General features: G+C 41.8%; 1 protein-coding gene across 2 annotated transcripts in view; it reads left to right on the top strand.

Annotated features, from left to right (window-relative positions):
• SH3RF3 (SH3 domain containing ring finger 3) overlaps positions 1-14,688 on the top strand; it is a 316,210-nt gene that overhangs the window by 247,707 nt on the left and 53,815 nt on the right. For both annotated transcript variants that reach the window (XM_025215184.1, XM_025215185.1), the window contains 3 exons: positions 102-202; positions 7,129-7,299; positions 10,887-11,137. In XM_025215184.1, coding sequence (XP_025070969.1) covers positions 102-202; positions 7,129-7,299; positions 10,887-11,137 — 523 coding nt within the window. The remainder of the gene's footprint in view (positions 1-101; positions 203-7,128; positions 7,300-10,886; positions 11,138-14,688) is intronic.

The raw sequence follows: 14,688 nt of genomic DNA, 5'->3' as shown, positions 1-14,688 counted from the left end.
GGATATGTTCCCCGCAGCCCATTCCTGCCCCGCACCCTGTTCTGTTTTAGGAAATAAATAATGTCTTTCATTTATTACTTGTGATTTTTTTATGATTTCAGGATTCCTCTTCAATTGGAACAGCTACAATGGCTGGACCCAGAACAAGTGCAATAATTGGAGATCAGGGAACACCGCCAAAGGTCCAGCTCCCCCTCAATATGTAAGCAGCCAGCTAATCTTAATCACAGGCGAGCATTTTGTAAATCGTGTGTGTGTGTGTGTGTAATTTGAAAGAGTTGATTTCAGAATAGTTATCTCAGTCTCAGACATGACCCAACCTCTGCTAAAACTGAAAAATGAACAGTGAAAGGCCAGGTCGCCTTTCCATACACAGCCCTTTTAGACTTCTAGAATATTTATTACAGCCATATGAATCATTTCAAAGCAAATAGAGTGCCTATCAGCTACAGAAAATCTGCTGCCTTAAATAAAGCTTTTATGAAGGTGAACTCCGCTACAATTGAACACCTGAGACAATTATCATTAACCATACAAACAACCCAATTCCAATTACATTTTTTCAGTACCATAAACAAAGACATGAAATGAATGTTTTAAATACAAGAACATAATAACAATATATGCTTATTAAATAGTATTTGCAAGAACAGAAGGTTGATGAGATAGGGCAGAGAGTGATAGAATCTATTATACGTAGTACATTTTTTTTAGCCCAGTGGCTAAAACTTGGCTGCTGCTTAGTTAAACTACTGAACCCCTTCTTCCAATCAAATAGGTATTTTAAAAAACAATGGAACTTTATGCACACATGTATTACATCCTAAAATAATATCTGAAATTCACACATAAAACTTAAAGCAAGGTGACGGATCTGCTATAAACAGAATAGAAAATTGAGAGCCAATCATAAAAAATCAGCTTTTAATCATCCTGCTCAGATAAAATCAGGCACTCAAGCTCAGAGGGCACAGCACACCCCACACTGTTCAGAGGCTCTGGTAAAAGGATCACATCCTTCCCTGCAGTCATACCTTGAAGTTCCTGTGATAATGCTGTGATTACATATACACTGGGACAAATCTTTCCCCTACTTTTTCTACTGCTTAGGACTGACCAGATTGTGGTTCTGCTCTGCCAGGAATGGCAGGACTGTGCAAAAAGCTACAATGCCTTCCACAGTGCCTAGGGCTCAGATGTAAGGGGATCTCTGCATGCTACTAGGCCAGAGTGGGCAAAATGTGGCCCGTGGACTGGATGCGGCCCACCAGGTCATCCTATCTGGCCCATGGGGCCCCTACAAAAATTAGAAAATTAATATTTATCTGCCCCTGGCTGCCTGTCATGCGGCCCTCAATGGCTTGCCAAAACTCAGTAATCAGCCCTCCACCTGAAATAATTGCCCGCCCCTCCACTAAGCAAAGTACTGACCAACAGATCCATTGTCTCCTAGGTATTTTGATCCTTATCTTCTCTGCAGAGGTCAAACTAATGCTCTGCAAAGCTTCTCTGTTGTTGTTCTACAGGCTTGGTGGCTGGATTTTTCTCCTTTTGTCTTTGGAGGGATGCCACCCTGATCTGCTGATCAGGTTGAATGCTGGGGCCTAGGACTTCAGACAAACATTGCTAATTATGTCTCTGCCTGGATTTGTCCTATAGGTTGTCTATACACATGCTCCAGTGTGGCAGAGGTGGTTTTAATTAGAGTGACCCCTGGACTGCTGCTCTAATTAAAATGCCGCAGTGTCACATGTATTCAGCATCCTGTGTTTCAAAATGGCCATGGGGGCGCTTTATCTAAAGCTCCTTCGATGAGTTTTGAAAGGCAGGATGCTGAATACATGTGACGCTGGAGTGTTCTAATTTGAGTGTTCTAATCCAGTCTGGGGCATTCTAATTGCGTCTGCTCCAACATGTTCTAATTAAAATGCTGTGGAGCACGTGTATAAGCACCCACAGTGCCGGCAGATGATATACAGAATATACCGTTTCTCTGGCATTGGTATCTACCATAAGTACTACATTCACTTTACAAGTCTGTTGAATTAAACAACAAGCAGAGCACTCCCTTCATATGAAGAACTAATAAACTGCAATATTGCCATGTGCCTATGTACTGCAATCAGGCCATTTTTTAATTATATTAAAAATAATTTAAAAAACCCAGAAGTATATACATCTGCTTCATGACCCTGACTTTCATTTTATACTTACAAGCCAGGTTACATCCCCAAAAGGGGATTACAGAGAGACCCTTAAATAGAGCACTGCAAATTCTAGGTTATAATTAGTCACAGCCTACTCTTTTCAGCCATAACCTCCCTTTAAGGCTGGAATTTCTGGTAGAGGCCGTTTGAGGCAAAACAGTTTGCAATCATTTACTCAAGAGTCCTTCTCTCTAACACATTGTATCACTATTGTGACACTGCCTGATACAGCATTTTGTTCCATTTAGTGAGGTTGAGGGTTTTCACACTTTCCTCTTAGCCACACAGCACTAGCTAGTGGATTTTTTAACATCTAAAAACTAGACAATGATGAGAAGCAGGCAATTCATAGGTTTTCTGATTCAAATACAACTGGTCTCAGGAAACAGAGCTTCTATTCTTGATTCTCTGTTATGACACTCCCAGAAAAAAAAAAAGAACATGGAAACTACTGCTCCTGAGCTAAGCTGGCTGCAGTAGAATTGTATTCAGCTATGTTTGACAATAGGTGTGACTCTCTTATGCCTTCTCCTAGTCAACAGATATTGAATGCAGTTGCCCCAATCGTCTGGATGTTGTCAGCCACATTCAAGAAGTATTGTTAGACCCTGATAGAAGGAGGGATAACACTCTTTGATGCTTTGAGTCTATCCCTGCTGACAACAGTTTGCAGTATTTGCTTAGGTTGGACATAGTGTCAAACTCAACACTTTTCTAAATGCTCCTACGGAAAAATTCTATAAAGGTGAGGAAACCAGCAGATTACTTGAAATGTCAAGTCATCAGGTAACCTGGGCATGAAAGAAACCTGCATGGTTCAATGTGAAAGCATTTAAACAATGATATTCAACATGAATAGTTGCATTGTTTCTGTCACTAACAAAACCAAGCTTACCCAAGGTGAAGGATCTAGAAATAGTCCTGTTTTATTATACAGATTAGTTTTAAGCCTATCTTATTTTACAACTACACAGGTCTGTGTTAACACTTTCAAACAAATAAGAGAAAAAAAAATAGCAGAAAAATTGCAAAATCTAATGGCAAAGTTCCCATTAACTTTATTGGGAGCAGCATAGTTTTCTAAACTGATTATAGTACATCAAGAGATGACAGTGAGCAAAGGGAAGGAGAAAGGAGAATGGGAGGACTGCAGCAGCACCATTTGGGAAATTTTAATTTCACCCTTAATGTTACATCCACACTTCATTGATTAATCTTTGAGAATTTGGGGTAGGAAGGGAAGAGGTGGAGTTGCAGGGGCTTACATTGTCTTTGAGGTTTTGGTATAGTGGCTGTATGGAGGAGTCATGCAGGGGTAAGCAATAGAAGGCACTGCTTAAAATGGCACATAGTTGATCCTATATATATAAAAATAATATGATAAGACTATGGATGAAGTAATGCCCACCATCTGTTGACATAAGGAATCACTTGAGATGTGCTCTTACCAGTAAAAAATAACCAGAACTCCTTTATTTATGTGGATGTTATTTTTACCTGTGTGCTATATGCAGATTGGGTCAAATTCAGAAGTGAGTGCATCTAATCTGGTATAATGTATATGCTTTTTGGTCCTCTTAGCAAGTGCAAATGTCTAACTTAGACTTCTTTGGACTGACTGGCTTCTTTGGACTCACTTATCAACTCTGGCTCTGAGTCTGAGTTATATGAGGTGAAATATAAATGGCCAACGGTCAGAAAAGAGAGGTGTAACTAGCAGGAGACTTAGGCTAGAGAAATAAGTTACACATAAACTGGTTTAAGTGACCAGAAATTGGTTTAAACCTGTAACAGAACAGAAATTCAGTGCATGTAAACAAGTTTCAAAATGGCTGAAACTGGTTTAAGATAAACTTGATTGAATGTAGTGTCAGACTTAACTGGTTTGGGTCAAACTGGTTTATGAAGCTTCTTTTCCAGACCCCTTCCTGGTTCAAGTTAAATTAGAGTTCCCCAGCATCCCTGCATGCTTTGCAGCCCTGGGCTGGGCTGGGCTGGGCTGTCTTGTCTGCTCCACAGACCAAGGCTGGCTCACTGGCCTTGCTGGCTGGTTCACTACCCTCCCACCTTCTCCCAGGCAAACCCCTATTCAGGTCTGGGGCCAGAAGGGGAGTTAAACTTCCCTTCCCCTGAATATGGAGCTGTCCTGCCCTGCTTACTTAGTGCTGGCTGCAACTGTGTATTACAAATCCCAGAGGCACCTGCAAGCAGAAAGAGGAACTGGTAAGCAACCGTTCAGAGTCTTGCTGCTGTGAGTCTGGACTGCAAATCCCAGAGACTTCAGAGACAGCAGGAAAAGGAAGTGAACACACAGCCCATGCTGGCCACATGCCAGAGAGCCGTGCTGTAGCATCCCCCTGGCTTCTGGCCTGAGCCACTACAAACATGTGGCTGCATTTCCTGAATCAAAAGTGAATGTCTGTTCATTTGCTTATTGGTTCAATCTTGGCAGCTTAAACTAACCTGCAAAGACAATCAATTCAGCCTTGGGCTTTTTGACTGTCTGTACTTAGCGTTGGAGAACAATGTAAGATAAGTACCTCAAACTCTAGTTTAGCTTAAACTTCTTTACCCAATTCTAGTGCCTTAGCAGGTAAGTGACACCAGTATAGACTCTCTTAAGGCATCTTTACACCTGCTTTAGGGGGAAGGCAGGATTTAATTAGAATTGCTATTGGGAGCTGCTCTAATTAAAACACCTGCAGTGTCTTGTGTATTCAGCATCCCACGTTTCAAAATGGAGGTGGGGGCGCTTTAACTAAAGCTCATTTGACAAGCTTTAGTTAAAGCCCACCCTGCTGCCATTTTGAAATGCAAGGACACTGAATACATGTAACACCAAGGCTGCTAGAATGCATCGGACCCAGTGTCAGGAACACGTATAGGTTCCCTTATGTCGATAAAAAGGTTAAGTTGTTCTAAGGCAGTCTGAATTAGGCTGTTATGCCATTTTACACCTGACTTCTGAATATCGCCCACTGTAAAACTAATACCTAGAAAATTACTAATCCAAGCCATTCTTTTTTATCTCAGTCTGTGCAGTCTCAGCACTTTTCATCGTATTCTAACAGTACAGTGATGAGGGATGAGCATTGATGCATGTAGCATTATTTCATGTCAGGCAGATGCATTTTAATGTTCTTCAGTTCATATGCAGCCTCATGTTTTCTGTCAGGCAAGCAACAACAGACCTTATCAACGCTACCTGATTATAAAAACTGAACGAAGAATATGCAGGATGGTTTCTCCCGTCTGTTGGCTAATGAAATATAATTATTTGATTAGGTCTTTGTACCCTGTGCACATGGTAAATGGAGCCAAGCACATCAACCTAAGCATGCCCACGGGAGCTGTTACTAAATATTTTGTATTCTGCTCGTTACTGCTATTTATTTACTGCCTGCAAAATAAAAATAAAAAAATCTACTGGTATCGTAAAAGGGTAGAATAGGGAAAACTAACAGGATTTATTCTTCAATTATATTTCCTAGAGAGTAGAGGAAGAAGCCATGCATCATTTTAATGGGTTGGAAGCTTACAATCACATTGGTTATAGTTTTCATTATATATTTGTTTCTCTGATACAAGGTCCACATTGAACTTCTTGCCCTGCCTCAGTATGTAGGTATTCTGCTGTATGTTATAGTGTAAATACCATTTTCATAGCATTTACCCATGTGCTCTAGTCCTTCTTCACAGCTGTAAATCAACACTCAGGCATGAACAACCATGACTGGTAATAATTAGAAATCTCCTTTTTAGTATCTGCAGCAAGGGGAAAATGTCAAACGCTGATACTTACAAGATAACAGTTGTTTTGTTTGGGTGCTTTTGCTATTCTTTATTATTTTATTATTATTATTTAACCAGCTTCATAACTATTCCCCAGTGTACAAGCAACCATTTTTAATTTTTAACAAGCATCTCTCCAAAGAGTCTGAACTACCTTCAGAGGAAAGAAGTTGTAGTCACTTCATAACATGAGACAAGGCCCTGAAGTAATGGAGGAAGAACAAAAGAAAGATGAAAAGGAAGGTCCTAAACAAAGGGAATAAATAAAACTGTAATGAAATATATTGAAAGTTTTGCATACTGATATCACAACTAAGTGGTTATAAGCATACTAAATAGCTTAACACTAGGGTCAAATTCTAGTTGTTACTAAAGACAAAACTCATTAATTTTAAATGGGACTTTTGCCTCAGTAAGAACTTCATGACTTGTGCCTCATGCTAGTTTTTAAGATGAGGATTGTCCTATTCACATGAATAGCGGGGAAAAACATAATACAGGATAAGACCAATAGTCTGTTTAGCCTGGTGGTGGTTTGGGCTGGGGGTTTTTGTTTTGTTTTTTTATGATCCTGATCACTCAAAGATACTGCATAGGAAGGTATAGAAAATTATTCAGGGGACATTTGTAAAAATTCCTCTAAGAGAAATTTCCTAACCTAAATGGTCAGAGGTTGGCTCTTGCCCTGAAGCATGAGGACATACATCCCTTCCAAATACCAGGCTTTTAAAAACTTCTTAATATTGTAATTCTGGATATTCTCTCTATCCATACACGTGTCCAGTCCTATAACTAATGCTAAGCCCTTGGCTTCAGTGCTGTCTTGTGGCAATGAGTTCCACTGATTAACTGGGAGGAACATATTACTTGTCAAGTTTTAAATTACTGCCTTTTAATCCTTGGTGGTTCCCCTTTTATCACTTTAGGAGTGAGGATGAATAGTAGTGGTTAGTTGACCTGCTCCAATACCATTCACTATTCTGTGTGGATTTTAATTATGTGTCTCAGTCATTCCTAGGCAGCATACATGTCACAGCACTTTCTGCACTATAAGACTGAAATCAGAATCTGATTGACACTTTTTCTAGCATCATTTCTTTTCTCTGTGCATGTGAACTTTTCCCTGCAGCTACTTAGCTCTGTATGCATACAAGCCTCAGAAGAATGACGAGCTGGAGCTCCGTAAAGGCGAAATGTATCGGGTCATAGAGAAGTGTCAGGATGGCTGGTTCAAGGGGACATCTCTGAGAACTGGGATGTCTGGAGTCTTTCCAGGCAACTATGTGACTCCAGTTTCCAGGTGAGGACTGCTGCCCAGAGATTTCTGGTTTAGCAATTCATGGGGGAAGGGGCAGGAGGTTGCAGGTAAGGAAGATTGAAGAAGGGACAGATTTGTTTTTAAATGACATGCTCTTCTACAAAAAGCTTTCTTTGAGGCATCCCTGGTACCTTGGTTCATTGATTTTGGTTTAAGAATTATTCATTGTTTCAGGAGACATTGCTAATCATTTTAAATGACTATGCTTGTGGTTGATCAGCAGTGCATAGCCCATTGTTTTAAATAGCTAGTTGGCTATGGAGTTCATATCTAAAAAAGGAACCAAAGCAATTTAAAATAGAGATGCGTGAAAAAAGGACTGGTTGTGGTATGTTTCGCAACTTCACATTGTTTATATTTTGCTCTTGTAAAATCAAAAATGCCAGCTTGTTTGGATCGAGATTTAATTTTTAAACCTTCAGACTTCAGATGTGGAAGCTGACTTTGATAAATGATTCCTGATTAGTTATCTCTGCTGCAGATACAGAAGGAGATGAGGAAAAAGAAAAAAAGGGGACTTTAGTTTTGCAAAACCAGTGACGAATATTTCTCATCTAGATCCCATTTAACTGACAACTCTAAAGTTTTGAGAATGGTCTGATAAATGGTTTGTGATTTAGTCCATCTCCAGTTCACGTGTGGTATATCATTTGCGGTATAGACAAAACTGAAGACAAACATAGATTGGAAAGAGAGACATAGGAAATGTAACCTTGTTTTCACCTTGCCTCACCTGCAGTCTGACTGACAGTTTTCAAGTTGCATTGCAGCCCAAAAAGCATTAACTCTATAGCTAATTAATGCTTTAATTGTTTTGTTCCTAAACTTAGATTTTATTCACCTAAATTTGATATAGTAATTTGGCTGCATCTAACACTTGACTCTGTCTCTTAACCAATAAACAAAAAAGGTTCATGACATCGGTATTGGTGATCCAAATCAGCAAGGTTTTGCAAACTGCAGCATATGGAAGCTTGAACAAGATGCTGAGAAGTGCTAAAGGGCAAAGCTGCTTCCTACGAGCTTGAGAATTGTTTTATGACTAATTTTATGATCCATTAGAAACAAATGTGTAATTAAAACATTCTGTTCACGTACAAAGCACCTGAAGGGAAAACAAGAACAACGTGACAGTAACAAAATTTCTCCTTTGTCATAGCCTTCAAGTAACTCTGTTCCCCTTTCTAGCATCAGCAAAATAAAAGATGACACTTGCCTTGCCTTCTACCTCCCCCCACAACTCCAAAGCAATTAACTATCAGCAGCACAGAATTTAAGCACGCTGGGACTGATTCATGTACTGGCAGAATACCAGCGTGAGTTTCCAGCAGATCAAAGTCCACCCTGAGGGAAATGCTGAAACACATAATTTGGGGAGCCCAGACAAGGCTGGCTAGGAAGAAGATGAATTCTGGGGACACAAAAAATGTAGCAGTTTCAAAGATCTCTCAGGCTCCCCCTGCTGGTAGGACTCCTGGGGAAAGTCCCAGGGGTGTTTTTAAACCTGTATGTGTCAGTGTGAGCAAGGCCCTACTTGGGGGTATAGGGCTTCTTGGTACATATATTGTGGGTATATATTGCATCTCGCTGTAGTGGCAAATGAAATCTGCTGTCTGTGACTTTGCCAGTTCTCATGGACTCTCATTTCTCACCTGTCAGGTCTTCAGGATGTAATTGAGGGTGACACGCAGCATCCAGAGTGCATCACCCCTTCCCGTCTGGAGTTGGGGCTGGGAGGTGGGCAGGGAATAGTCAAGTTTTTCCCGGTGAAAAAAAAGAAAAGTCAAACCACCATTAAAATAAATCCAGAACAACAGAAATAAGGCAAACTTAAGAGGTACAGGGATGAAGTTCCAAGGTCTCTGTATTATTTCCTTCCTTCTCTCTTATTTCTCTCCTAATAGTCTGTCCTCTTGCCTGTATCTTGTTGAGTTGTTCAGTGAGTGTTTGTGTTCATTCTTTCTGTCAGATGCAATATCATTCTTCTTAAATGTATTTTTTCATTTTTTGAGTCTCTCCTCTGTGAACTCCTCCTTTAAGATTTATGTTATTTTATGGTTTGGCCTTTACTTTCCATCTAATTTGTATGTTCAGTGCTTCCCCACCCTTCCCACCTTTCTGCCGCATTGCACCTCACTTTTTTGCTTCCTGACTAGATTCATCTATCCAACTCCCAACCTCCCGGCCTGGTGGCATCTTCATTTCCTGCTCTCCCCTCCCTTTCCTTCAGTCCCATTCACTCTCTTAGCCTTCCTGCATCTCTTCCCCCTCATTTTCCCTCCTCTGCTATCTTTTTCCTCCTTCTCTTATAGCTCTAAGTATAGGGAAGGAGACAGGGGAGAGCAGATTAATGCTTGGCCCTGCCTACTTCATTTCCCAACAGTTGAAATGGTGAAATGGAAGTGGGGAATATTTGCATATCTCAGTGGTGAATGCAGCATAAACGTCCACATAACTTTACAGTGCAGGGGGTGGTTTCTGTGTGGCATTTCCTACCCCTCTGCTGACTGCAAGCTTGGTGGAGGGAAGGAATGAGATGTGGCTGACAAGAGAATAGATCTCTACTGAGCTGGCTCAACAAGGAGACAACCTAGATCCTACAGTTCCTTCTCTCTGCTTGCCCATGGGTAAGTAAGAGATCTCCCAGAGCAAGCACATTGAAAGAAGGAAAATGTACACACCATGGGAGAGCTGCCAGGGCTGGGAGTTGTTTATTTGATTCCGTTTTGTTTGTTCATTCATGTTTCACAGTATTTCTCATCGAGCGAGGTCAGCTGAGAGCACTCATCCTCTGAGCTCCCTTGTCACATGTCTGAACTAAAGTTAGTTGAATAGTTCATGTGAAAAACCAAACCCAGAGGCCCCATCATCTGTTTTAGAGGGTCCTCACTTGAAACATGATGTTGAAACCTGAATAGTGCAGCATAATGTAGGGAGGTGAGGCTCTTCATCTTTTCCCCCGTGCATTTATGTAGAAGACAGACCCATAGCTTATTTGAATTCCTGTTCCATTCTCACCCACAAAACAGCCTAGAGCAGCGGTTCCCAATCTGTGGTACAGGTACCACCAGTGGTACGCAGACAACCTGTCAGTGCATTAACAGATGTATTATAATTACTTTATATGACAAAAATTTGCTGGTGGTACTTAAGGTTGTATCATTTTAAATTGCTGGTGTTCAGTCTGTCAGAGTTTGAAACCACTGGCCTAGAGATACAAAATAGCATTTGAGACATTCATTTCATTTGAATTAAGATGTCTATTGAAATAAATTGAAGCAGAAGTTCTAGTTAAGGCCATCTCTCTGGTTTTAATGCCACTTGTAATGGAACAATCGAACTTGAGAAAGCAAAATACAAACTTCCAGCAAAATGCATTATCTTTATAGAAAATATAAATAAAATAACATATAACTTTAACCTTTATTTTATGTCAGTACATTAATTGGTATCATATTTAGCTTCAAGCTTTTCCTGTAGTTTATGGCATTCATCACTGCAGCAGATGTAAGACATAGTTATCCAAGTGGCTTAACAGAGTTTTCATGTTGTATTTCATTTGTTCACAGAGTACCTGTAGGAGCTAGCCAACCCAGGAACAGTATAGCAGGAGGGTCTCAGGCAACAAAAGGAAGCCCAGGAGCTGTTCATCCAGGAGGTGCAAGTCTTACAAACCCAGCCACTGCTGTCAGACCAGTTGTTCCAATCACTGCACCTCAGACTCATCCTCAGCTACAGACAGCCTCTCCTCAGACGAATAACTGTTTGAGGTATTCAGCTCAGCCAACGGCCGGCCAGCCTCGCAGTGCCATGCAGATGGGTATGTATGGTCCCTAATGCTTCTTGCCTTACCGTTTCAGAATTTGACATTGGATCCTTCATGCATATGCCACTGGAATCTTGTTGTCTCTGTAGGTTTCCTTCGCAAGCCTTTTACTTTAGTCAAAGCTAAGGCAACATGAAATAGGATATGTTTTATTTGCTTGTAATATTTACGGACTTCTATTGATCTCTGGGAATACTGTTGTGTTTACCAGACTGTTCTGTTGCCACAGCTGAAATGGATTATAGTGTTTACAAATATTTATACAATTTATTTTTTAGAATAAAATGTCCTGCATACTAAGAACAACATTTTGAAGTCCACTAAGCATATTGATGGCAAAAATACTGCTCATATCACAGAGCAAGTAATTCATGACTTAAAATTAAGAAGCATTTTGTTGGGCTTCAGGGATGAAAGGTATTTATTAGTCAAAACAGGACTTAGCACTGGCAATAAAGCAAAAGATCTGAAAAATACAGCCACGTTTTTTGAAATGTGAATAGGAGCTTAGCACACCAGGGGGTCACCATTGTTTCCAGGTTTTCTTTTTGATGGAAAGCACAGGTTTCTGGAGCAGAATGTATTCTGTTTCTTTTTGATACTGGACAGCCGTAAGGCTGAATGAATTAAAAATAAATTACATGGTAGGTCTTTATGGCAAAAATTTTAAACCTCTTGGCATATAATGTTTGACTGTGACTTGAACTGTTGCCATTGCAAAGACTGAAACAGGGAAGCATTAGGAGTGCTTAGAACTGACGGTCCTAGAAACAGAACAGCCGGTAAGATAAAATATTGTACAACAGTGGAGACGAACCCTTTTGGCAGACATGCCACATGTTGGCCTTGCACCCTCCTCAAGTGCCACTTTGATCCCCTTCTGACTGATCTGCTGTTGTTTCTGCTTCTTATTCTGTGCTTCCTGTCCAATCTCCTCCTCTACTTTCTTCTCCCTTCCCTGTGGTCCCTGCCTGATTTCCTGCTCTGTTTTCTGCTCCCTGCCCTAAATGCTACTGTGCTGCTTGTCCCCTCCCTGATCTGTTGCATGCCACACACACAGGTTGCCTGTACCACTTGTGACACTTGCGCCATAGGTTGTGCAGCAATAGATATCATAGATTCTAAGGACAGAAGGGATCGTTATAATCATCTTGTCTGCCCTCCTGCAATAGCCCAGGCCAAATGAAAAACACACAATGAAATGTACCTGGAACTAAATTATTTTCTTGAAAAAACTCTTGAACAGTCTTCCTCCCCTTTTTCTCTGACTGTAATGCACAATGGCATGTCTTTACATATATAAATGTAACTCTAAAATAGAGACTCTAAGGCTAAGTACAAACAGTCTAAAAGCCAGAGGCTGAATTGATTCAATCTTTGCAGGTTAGTCTAAGCTGCGTAGACTGAACCAATAAGCAAGTGAACCGACATTCACTTATGATTGTGGAAATGCAACCGCATGCCTACAGCAGCCCAGGCCAGAAATTGGGGGGCACTAGAGCATGCCTCCCTGCTGGGCTGGAGTAAACAGCTTGGGCCAAGGCTAGCCTGCCCACTCTACAAGGGAAGTTTTGTAGGGGAGGTGCAAAGCAACCTGGGATGCTGGAAGACTTGAATCTGGAAGGGATCTAGGACAGAAGTTCAATAAACTGTTTTAACCTAAATCAGTTAAGTCTGATGCTACATCCATCCAGGTTTATCTTAAGCCAGTTTGGGCCATTTTGAAAGCAGTTTATAGCCACTGTACTTCTGTTGTGTTACAAATACACCAAGGAGGAGTATACATGCTTGGCTCGAGCATGCAGGGAAATGGTGAAGAGAGCCAAAGCAGAAATGGCGCTTAGGCTGGCAGCAAAAGTTAAGGATAACAAAAAGTCATTCTTTAAGTATATAGGAAACAAAAAGAAGGTGCAGGGTAACTTAGGGCCCCATCAGGATGAACTAGGGCAACTGGTAACTGATAGGATGACTAAAGCAGAGTTTCTAAATGATTTCTTTGCATCTGTGTTCCTGGACATGACTACAAATACACATCTCATTGGGACCTTAGGTAAGCCCAGTATAGACACCAGCCCACCAACTGTTTGTGCTGACTAGTAAAGGGGCATCTGGAAGGGTTGAATGTATTTAAGTCAACAGGTCCTGATGATCTTCATCCTAGAGTACTTAGGGAATTAGCTGGAGTAATAGCAGAGCTGCTGGCACAACTGCAGTGCAACTACTACAGACCCCCTACCCAGGGTCAAGACCTTGACCAAGAGTTCACCAGGGAATTAGCTGAGACGGCACGCTCCCGGTGTATGGTTGTCATGGGAGACTTTAACTACCCAGACATCTCATGGGAGGAGCGCTCAGCCAAATCCGAGTGGTCGCAAAGCTTTCTCTCATGCATGGATGACCTCTAGCTGACGCAGGGAGGCTACAGGCTGACAAGAGGTAAAGCGCTGCTCGACATCATACTAGCAACTGGGGATGACCTAATCAGCGACCTAATGATCGAAGGGAAGCTGGATGACAGTGATCATGAGCTGATCACCTTCACCATCTGCCGTAAAGCTGGCAAGTCAGTCAGTAATACAGAAGTCCTCAGCTTCAGGAAAGCTGACTTTGACAAGCTAAGGAGGCTTGTCAGAGAGGCCCTAAAGGGCCACAACCCAAAGGAGAGGGGAGTTCAGGACAAGTGGTTGCTCCTCAAGGGAGCAATCCTGGATGCGCAAGCAAAGTCTATCTCGTCTTGGAGGAAAGGCAGCAAAAGGGCACAACAGCCCCCTTGGCTCTCCAGGGAACTGGCGGACCTCCTGCATCTTAAAAGGAAGATCTACAAAGGATGGAGGACTGGACCCACCACCAAGGAGGCATACTTTGCTCTGATCCGGACCTGCAGAGAGCAAACCAGGAAAACCAAGGCTGCCATGGAACTCCAACTGGCTACAAATATCAGGGACAATAAAAAGTCCTTTTTCAGACATGTGGGGAGCTGGAGGAAAAGCAAGGGCAACGTTGGACCCCTGCTAAACCAGAGGGGACAGCTGACAACCAATACCCAGGAAAAAGCGAATTTGCTAAATGGATACTTTGCATCATTTTTTCACAAATGCCATGGGATGCCCTTGCCCACTGTGATTCAGGGAGGCCCAGGTGAGGGAGATTCCTTGCCCTCCATCGAAACTGACCTCATGAAGGAACACCTTGACAGGCTGGACACCATCAAGTCAGCCGGCCCTGATGGGTTACACCCAAGGGTAGTCAAGGAGCTGGCAAGCATCTTAGCTCAGCCCCTGGCACAGATCTTTGAGAGCTCCTGGCACTCTGGTAAAGTGCCCAAAGATTGGAAGAGGGCCAGTGTCGTGTCTATCTTCAAGAAAGGGAGGAAAGTAGATCCGGCAAACTACAGGCCCATCAGCTTGACCTCTATCCTGGGGAAGGTCTTGGAAAAGATTATCAAAGAGGCCATCTTTAACAGACTAGCTGAAGGCAATATCCTGAGGGATACCCAGCATGGGTTTGTTGCGGGTAGGTCTTGCTTGACCAATCTCATTTCCTTT

Source organism: Alligator sinensis, unplaced genomic scaffold (genome assembly GCF_000455745.1).
Source record: "Alligator sinensis unplaced genomic scaffold, ASM45574v1 scaffold1463_1, whole genome shotgun sequence".
In the NCBI taxonomy this organism is placed as follows: Eukaryota; Metazoa; Chordata; order Crocodylia; family Alligatoridae; genus Alligator; species Alligator sinensis.
Note: the sequence above shows the minus strand (reverse complement) of the source record. Positions and strands in the feature narration are given on the sequence as shown.